This window comes from Rhodnius prolixus, unplaced genomic scaffold (assembly GCF_049639745.1).
Source record: "Rhodnius prolixus isolate KJV_2025 unplaced genomic scaffold, Rpr scaffold_9, whole genome shotgun sequence".
Taxonomy (NCBI): domain Eukaryota; kingdom Metazoa; phylum Arthropoda; class Insecta; order Hemiptera; family Reduviidae; genus Rhodnius; species Rhodnius prolixus.
The window spans coordinates 23,179,909-23,188,493 of record NW_027411604.1 but is presented as its reverse complement, the minus strand read 5'-3'; the positions used below and the strand labels follow the sequence as shown (position 1 = coordinate 23,188,493).

The 8,585-nt window shown below is 32.7% G+C and overlaps 1 protein-coding gene across 1 annotated transcript; it reads right to left on the bottom strand.

Annotated features, from left to right (window-relative positions):
* Positions 1-1,036: 1,036 nt before the first annotated feature.
* Positions 1,037-6,817, bottom strand: Rh6 (Rhodopsin 6). The gene is made up of 8 exons (XM_074128751.1): positions 6,683-6,817; positions 6,458-6,583; positions 4,656-4,894; positions 4,457-4,563; positions 3,646-3,752; positions 3,405-3,552; positions 3,041-3,318; positions 1,037-1,949 (listed from the first exon to the last, which is right to left on the bottom strand). The coding sequence occupies exons 2-8, from the start codon at positions 6,580-6,582 to the stop codon at positions 1,820-1,822; spliced, it is 1,134 nt and encodes a 377-aa protein (XP_073984852.1). The 5' UTR covers position 6,583; positions 6,683-6,817; the 3' UTR covers positions 1,037-1,819.
* Between the last annotated feature and the right edge of the window lie 1,768 nt (positions 6,818-8,585).

Below are 8,585 nucleotides of genomic sequence, written 5' to 3'. Positions count from 1 at the left end.
TGTGAGTCTTCTGTCAAGGTAAAGCCCAAGGTAGCGGACTACGTTGACAGCAGGTAAAGGAATAAGATTGTAAAAGACAGGAGGAAGAGTGATGCGTCGAAGAGTGAAGGTGATATTTTGAGATTTAGTTTCGTTCAGTTTGATAGCCCATTTTTTGAACCAATTTTCTAAGGAGGTGAGATGAGTCTGAAGGTTTCTATGAGCTATTATTGGGTCTTTGTCAGTAGATAAGATGGCAGTATCGTCAGCATAGGTGAGAAGAGTAGTTTGAGGATGAGTAGGTATGTCTGAGGAGTAGATTGTGTACAGAATGGGGCCTAGTATGCTGCCTTGCGGAACTCCAGCGTCAGCATGGCTGAATGGAGAAAGAATAGTTCCTACCTTCACTACTGATAGTTAAAAAAAAAAAAAAAAAAAAAAAACATTTTGACAGGGAAGAAATTAGTTCAGTGTTTAGCGTATACTGCATTCCCTCGTGGAGATTCCCGAGTTCGAAACCACGAATCAAACTTTACACCTCATTATACAAACAGCCCTGTTTTGTTTGTTATTGTTTTGTATCTTTCATGCTTCTTATCTTCTTAAATGGCAACAGCTGTTTTAACAAATTTGACAGTATACTTAGTTCTTGTAATAGCTAAATATAACATAACCTCTAATTGACGAAGTATTTACAATGAGTGAAAACTGTTTCAACCCATATTCAAATAGATTTCTTAAGTGTATTTGGCTTTTTCTACAAGTTCAAAACTAACTTCAAACTCATATTTTTGTTCGATTAGAACGGTAAAAGAATCAAACTAGGTACGAACATTGCGGACATGCGCCTTTGGCTTGGCCGCATTCATTTGCAGTAAATAAAAATTTTGAAAAACTAAGAATTTTCGCTAAGCCTTTTCTAGATTTTTTTGAATTACCATTGTAAAACTATTTTAATTGCCTTAAACTGTCAGTTCAGTTTTGAATTCAAGTTACACTTTGAAGTCAGAAGAGATTAGATGTTTGGTGGACGAAATAATAACTTAACACTTACTGCTATTTGTTGAGATACTTTATTCACTCAAACAATACATTTACACAAAAACACGCAGAACATTCGCTAAAAATATTTGTTTGTTTCGTTTACAGAAGATATCAGAATCTGACGGAAACTTTGATCTAAAACTTTTTATTTTTCCTCTAATCGGAGTAAAAAACCAGAAAATAATATAATTAAATTCACTTGATAAACTACTCATTATATTTACATTAATGTTTTTAGATAAATGGCCATGGCTGATATTGTCTCCAATGAGCTTCACATTTTTTTTTACATTATATATTAGGCATTGTTAAAAATTTAAATCTGTTTAATACAGAATTTAGTGACGTACATTTCAATAAGGAACTATTACTTTATAAAAAAATTAAGGCTAACCTGCTTGTAACTGTTACATTCAAAATTTAATTTACATAATACACTTTGATAATATGTAAATAATTTGAAATAGGTCACTTTGGTTAAAATGAAATAATGCTAAAAAAAAAAAGTTTTAATTTGCGTTATTATATATATAGTTCACTTTTTATTATTATTATTTTTTTTACATTTTTTGAAATGCTCTCTATTCTATTCTTAATAAACTTAAAAAAAGAAAATAATATGAAATAGATAAAAATAAATAAATAAATAATTATTTATGATAAATCTATATAAATGTTTACCCATGGACGGTCCAATAATATAACAATTTTCTGGTTCTTTTTAAAATTATTAGATAATAACATGTGCAATACTGCATCTGTTTTGTTCCTACGGCAGACACCGGCTGTTGATGCCTTAAGCACTGGGCGCTTTATCATCAGTTGAAGTGGTAACTCCAGTAGCCACTGATGTTGTATCATCCTGTGGCGAGGCGCATGACAAACTTGGGAATTTCTTTTCTAAAGCTTGTTTGTACTTAGGATGGCTATAAATAGAGGAATAATAAATTATGTAAATAAATATGGCTTCAACAATTTTGAGGCAAGAAAAAATGAATAAATAAATGATCTAGCTATCATGAAAAATGATATTGATTTGAACATGATTTTTTTGGTTTTCCCTATGAAGGCAATTCAAGCAGTTTGGTCATTAATCTATTAAATACATCACTGCCATTACACCAAGAAAAAGGTGTTTAAAAATCAGGTTTTCTGCTTTAAATTGTGGCGGAATAGAAGTCAAATTTGTCAACGGTTTTGAGGTGATTCAGAAAACTAAAATTGTAGCAAACTATACTCCCTTCTTCAAACCAGAGGAAGAAAAACAAACCTTGCTATTTCAATGGAGACTTTGACAGGCAAGCCATAAATCCTAGCCTAGCAATTTGACAATGAACAATACTTTGTACCCAACAATGTGAAGCCCATATTAATGAGTTCTGAAAGATTAAGAGTCCTTGATGGATCAGAAAAACGTGTGGATCAGAGATATACAAGGAAATGATGAAGTAGTTTCAAGGAATATACACAGTCATTGGCGAGGATGGCTACTAACTTGTATCCTATTCTCTTACCAAACGACCTGCTGGAGAAAAGGCTTGAAAACAACTCCTCTACTTGAGAAGCAAAGCATGCCTATTATAGTACAACATATCTCTTTGGTGCAATGAAAGTTAAGTAAAGGAAGTTAACTGCCGAGATTTATGGGCACTGCATTTAAGAATATATCTGCAATGAATGGATTTTTGTTTTGGTCAACATGCAATTAATGCTACAAAATGGTGATGCAAAATGTTTGAGGGGATACAACCAAACAATTTTTCAAAGTTTTCTATAGACAGACTACGCGTTATAAATTTGTCAATTTAAAGTAAGCAACTATTAAAAATATGTAGTAATTCTGTTTAATCCAGATTCCAGAAATTTGAGATCATTGAAGGACTGTTTGTTAATTTGAACTAAATAATCTTCCTTCTTCATCAGGAATTATTGCAGCTGCTTTGAAATTTCAATATTTGATAAAGTTTTTTTGATAATCTTAAACTAAGTTAATTGCATAGATTACAATAAATTGTACCTGATAGCATAAACAATAGGATTGTAGACAGCATTAGCTTTGGCAAACAAAGATCCCCATATCGTGAATAGCGGACTAATAGAGATAGTCTCAAAGATTCCAGAATAATTAATTACTAAATATGGTGTCCATGCCATGAACCATAAGGAAATAGTCATCAGTGCAACTTTGGCCAGCTTAGCCTCGGCAGATGTATTGGCAGCTTCGGCTGATCTCAGAGATGCTACGTTCATTTTTTTAGCTTGTTCTCTCATTTGTTTCTCGTGGGCTGATACTGCCTGTAATGGGTAAATAGTTATCATAATGTAAATGCAATTACATTATGTACATTATGTAAATATTTTAAATAATTAAAGTAACATACCTGGAGAATGAAGAAATAAGAATAAATGATAGTAAATAACGGTAAAAAGTAGACGAAAACTGAATATACGAGAATATAGCTCCTGCTGACCCAATTTTTCGTCAAATAATCAGTTCCACATGCTGTCATATTTCCTTCAGGAACATATCTATTGGTAATAATTAAAAAATTGAAACAGATCTCTTTTTTGAATCATGGAAAACAATTACCAATTCACAGATATTTTAATGTAAAAAACTACCTATTCCAGCCGAAGAATGGGAACACTGTCCACATGATAGAGAATGCCCAAACCAATAATATCCTCAACATAGCAGTCTTGTTAGTCATGGGTTTAGCTGATATGCCCTAAGAACAAGGACTTTTTTAGTAGGAAGAATACTTTGTTCTTCATATTTTATACAGTTCTATTGGTCTTCGTATCTAACGAAGATAACCTCAGGCTCAGAGCACGTATACAAAGGCTTCTCCTCAAAGTGAGCAGTAAAGCTGCTCGAATGGTTCCTACATAACTTCAATCTAAAGCTTTCTTCAAAACAGTTAGGGAATATTTTTATCTATTCTCTCAAAAGTCAACTTATAAATGTTTTAGAAATGATATATCGAAAATAAAAAAAATGAAGAATTTAAATTTTCTTTACTTAATTGTTCCTAGCATTTTCTGGAAAAAGCAATATTTTCTTCTTTTTTTTCAAATTTTTTTGACGGATTTTCTTTCAATCTTATATTGAGTAAACATCACTGTAAACTCTTTTATTTAATTACCTTTCCAAAAAGGTTGACTTAAATAGTGAACTATGATCAGTGATCATACTGTTCATTCAATAAATCATATAAAACCTCTTTAATCGTTTCATCGATAATTTTATAAATTTTAGATATATGAATTTAAAAAAAGTCTAAATGTTCGAGCTATTTAAAATTTTAGTGTACCTTAATTTAGAAAGAATATTACATATCTTATTGCAGACAACACTGTCCAGAGACCGGCAGTGCAATAAGAAATGCTCTGGGCGCTTATGAACTCAGATGATGATGTTGAAAATAAATACCTTAACAATGACGTTATATCGGTCCAAAGCAATCATTGTCATCGTCCAAATGGATGCACATCCAAATAATGATCCAAGCATACCATACAGTTCACACATAAGTGGTCCTGTAAAGAAAAATTTCAAAACAATAATTTCGGACGTAATTAATGTATTTAAAAAAATATATATTCATAAGATGTGCTTTAATGAAACGTACCTAGAACCCAGGTTTCATTGTAGCAATTGATAACCATTGGTGGCGACATGGTGAACATCATTAGAAAATCTGAGAAGGCCAGATTTACTACTAGTAGATTTGATGGGGTTCTCAAAGTCTTGGTGGAGGAGAATATAAATATGACCATGCCGTTGCCCACTATAGAGATGATACCTAACACGCCGATTACAAAACCAAGGATGCCGTGCCATAGTGGGTTCAACGGTGGGAACTGGTACCTGGTCAAGGTGAAAATAAGTGTTAAATATTTAAATTATCATTTTCATTTTTTCCCTGAATTTACACCACTTTAAAGAAAGAATGAACAGATTGAAATACTTTGTAATGCTAATGTTTTTTTTTTTAGGTTACAAATTAATTTATCGAAAGATTTACTGAAAATTGAATTAATTTTCAATATAATGTGCAACTTATGTATTACAATCTGAGAAAGACACTAAAAACTCACAAACAAATTCAACTAGAATTGCGTAGAAAATAATTTTGTCAACAATAATGTTCATTGATTCAAGAAGAAGCAACATTTGATCTATAACTTTTCTTGGATTTGACAGTTAATAACTTTAAACTCAGTCTGCACTGAGTGATGGAGGTTATATTGTGAGTAAAGAAGTTAGAAGCAATACAATGTTTCCCTTATTTGTAACAAACATATAACCTTTGCTAATTCAGTCAGTAAGTAGTGCAATAGAAACACAGTGGAAGTTAAATTTCACTTCATACTCCCAAATGATGGATTAACTACTGATGGGGGTAGTAAATCTGAAATTGGTCACAAAACATGCTACTACGATAGAATCACCTCGAAAGATGGAACGTCGACATTAACTAAGCATCTCATATATGTAATAGAAACAAGTCTTTGACTTTTAAATATTCAACTTTTGTTTATAGCAAACAGAAGGCTTAACAGAAATAATTATGATGCTGAAGTATTATTAACTTACAATAATATTATTATTAGTATATTTTGTCATTTTTTTTTTTTTTTTTGTTATGTTACCTTTTGTTTTTCTACACTTTACAGATGAATCAAGATTTTATTTGGGAAAACTTCTAACAAACTGCAAGAAATAAAATGTATAACCCTGGGTTTGTAAACAGGAGAAGGAACTAAACACAAATGAGCAGAGAAAGAACTTTCAGGACTTACGTCTTAGAATGGAAAAAGGCAGCTCAGCTGGATAGAAGCAGTTTTTAATCCAAGGTAATAACATCCAGTTTACCAAAAAGGTTTTTATACTTTAGGCTATGGAAATGTTCTAAAATATATTTAGTGAATCCTGATTCTTTTAAACTAGTCTATCGATGCTGCTTTAGTTGGAAAAAAACATATTGCTTTTCCATCGACTTTTCTAAACTAATTGGTGCAGAGTGAAACTGCGAGTTACCATTTGAATCAGAAAGAAAATAAAATCCTTAAATGTGGAGTTGATGCTTTAACTTGTATTCATGTCTTTTAATGTTTTTCCTCCAAAGATAAAAAAATTGAAATAGGGAAAAATTGATAACTAATATTTAGTACAAAACTAAGGAAATTGAAAGTTATTTGTGTTTCTAATCGTGTTTCTCCTTCAAGAAATGGAGAGAACAGCTTCGCTCTACTTCCAAGTCACTTCTTTATACGATTCATTGAAGAAGATAACCTTGGTATCTACGGTTACGAATTAATTTCTTTAAAACGTTTATTACATGATATTTTTTCATGTTTTAAAGATTGGGGACCCTTGGCTTAAAATAATAAAGAGTGGACTTTAAGAGTGAATTGAAATTTTATATACCAATGAGCATCCACCATAGACAGCATCTCAGGTGGTACCATATCTACGACGCTTCTGTTGGCACTGGGGTTGGCACTTTGGCCCCATTGATAGGCCGCAAAACTTGGTCCGATTGGTTGTGCCATTCTATAAATAATAATAATAAAAATAAATTAGGCTATATATTCCCTGATTTTATTAGCAATATTTTAGTGTTACTGTAAAAAATAATAATCTCCAACTTACTTTGTTGTTGTTTAACTGCTCATAGAATGTGATTGCTGGAGTAAGGGACCTGCTTGGATGTTGCAGTAGAAATGGCACGAGGCCCGGCTTAAACTAACAGTCTTATATATACATTGGTTTCTGCAAACATAACTTAGTTATTGAAGAAGCCTTAAAGAAACGTTTCTTAACTTCTAATTGGATCCAGGTATTTCTCTCCCTTTCTACTCTTCCTTAACCTTCCATCACGTCAACCCTTCATGGCCCTCTTGGTACCCTGCCCTGACACACACCATATTTAATAACCTATTTAAAAGTGAATGTAAGCTTTACATCAATATTTAAAATTTTTATATACTGTTATTTATATGGCCAATAATCTTGACCAGTTCGCTTGTTGCCAGAAATATTTTGTGAATGAAACACTTATCTTTCTAATTATTCTAATTTTCGCAACTTTAATTTGTAAACATTTTGAAAACTCAGAATTTTTACTGTACGATTAACTTTTTCAAAAAAATACAGATAAGGAAAGAGAATTTATTTCCAAATTCAATTATTTTTTATTTATCATTACCATACTTGCGTCCAGGGATTAAGTAATCTTTAGGGATTGTCCTAATTAAATAACTATGGCAAACTTTGTTTTTTATTATGGCTAGCATAAAGTTGTATCTTCACAATGCAAAATAAAAGACCAGTTAACGATCGACTTGTAGTGTTCGCCCGGGTATTAGTACTAAGCTTTGTGAAGGTTAATTGCCAGGTTAGGTTAGGTTATGTGGTAAATTGCCTCAATTTCTGCATCAAAATTTGTGTTTTTTTTTTTTACGTGACTCATTTCCCTCAAATTTTCTCAAAAATTTCCTGCCAACTGGTTGTCTCTTCTTTGGATTAGTGTAAATATGGGGCTTATATGTGCACTAGGATAGTCAGCGCTTTCTGACATCTCTGGCAGGGCTTTCAGGACTTCCCCTATTTCTTCACTTTACTGAAGTTATTCGCTGATGTTTTCTCATTTATGAAAACAAGTATTTTTTCTACTCTAATGCAAGACCCCTTTTTTTTATTCTTCTACATTTGATAAGAAATATATTTGGGTAGGTAATCTTCTTGTATACGAGGTCTGTAAATTAAGTAATTAGACTGATTTTTTTTATTCAAAAAGAATTACAATTCTATATTGTCACCTTCAAAATAACTTCCTTCTGAAGCCACACAGCGCTGGAGACGTTTCTTCCACTCCTCATAGCAGTGCTCGAACTCCGATACTGGAATAGCCTTCAGCTGGTCGGTTACAGCCGTTTGAATGTTTTCGACTGTCCCAAAATGAGTTCCCTTGAGGTGATTTTTCATCTTCGGGAAGAGAAAAAAAATCACAAGGACTCAAATCAGGCGAATAAGGAGGCTGAGGAGCCACAGGAATGTTTTTACTAGCCAAAAACTCCAAAAAAAAGAAGATCTTTTTGGAACCATTTTTGCGCAGATTTTTCTCATCCCCAATTCATTGGTCGAAATTTGATGAACGGTGGTGTGAGTCAAATTTAACTCTTCCCCGATCATTCTGGCTTTCAACCGGCGATCTGAACGCACAAGATCTCGGATTCTGTCGACATTTTCGTCGGTTCTTGAAGATGAAGGCCTTCCGCTTCATGGTTCATCTTCAATCGACTCGTATGTTCAACAGGTCCTTCTGCACTTTATCAGCTAGGATCAGATTGGTCTTCCTCTCTTAAACTGCAGAGGTTTCACATCAGCCTACAGCTTAAGCTTAAGTTAAAACCACAAGCTTAAAACCTCTTTTTATCCTTCTTATCTAGAGTACTACAAACGTGTCATATACAGACGACAGAAATCCCTCTCATACACGAGTTTTAATATACGAGTATATTCACATATTACTCAAAAAAACAATTTGGAACCC

What these genes read in the sequence shown, in the direction of transcription:
- Rh6 (XM_074128751.1), bottom strand. Translation starts at nt 6,582, where the DNA reads ATGGCACAACCAATCGGACCAAGTTTTGCGGCCTATCAATGGGGCCAA. An exon ending in GATATAACGTCATTGTTAAG is followed by an intron (nt 3,753 to 4,456) that starts GTATTTATTTTC and finishes CCTTGTTCTTAG; the next exon opens with GGCATATCAGCTAAACCCAT. An exon ending in CTTATTTCTTCATTCTCCAG is followed by an intron (nt 3,319 to 3,404) that starts GTATGTTACTTT and finishes TACCCATTACAG; the next exon opens with GCAGTATCAGCCCACGAGAA.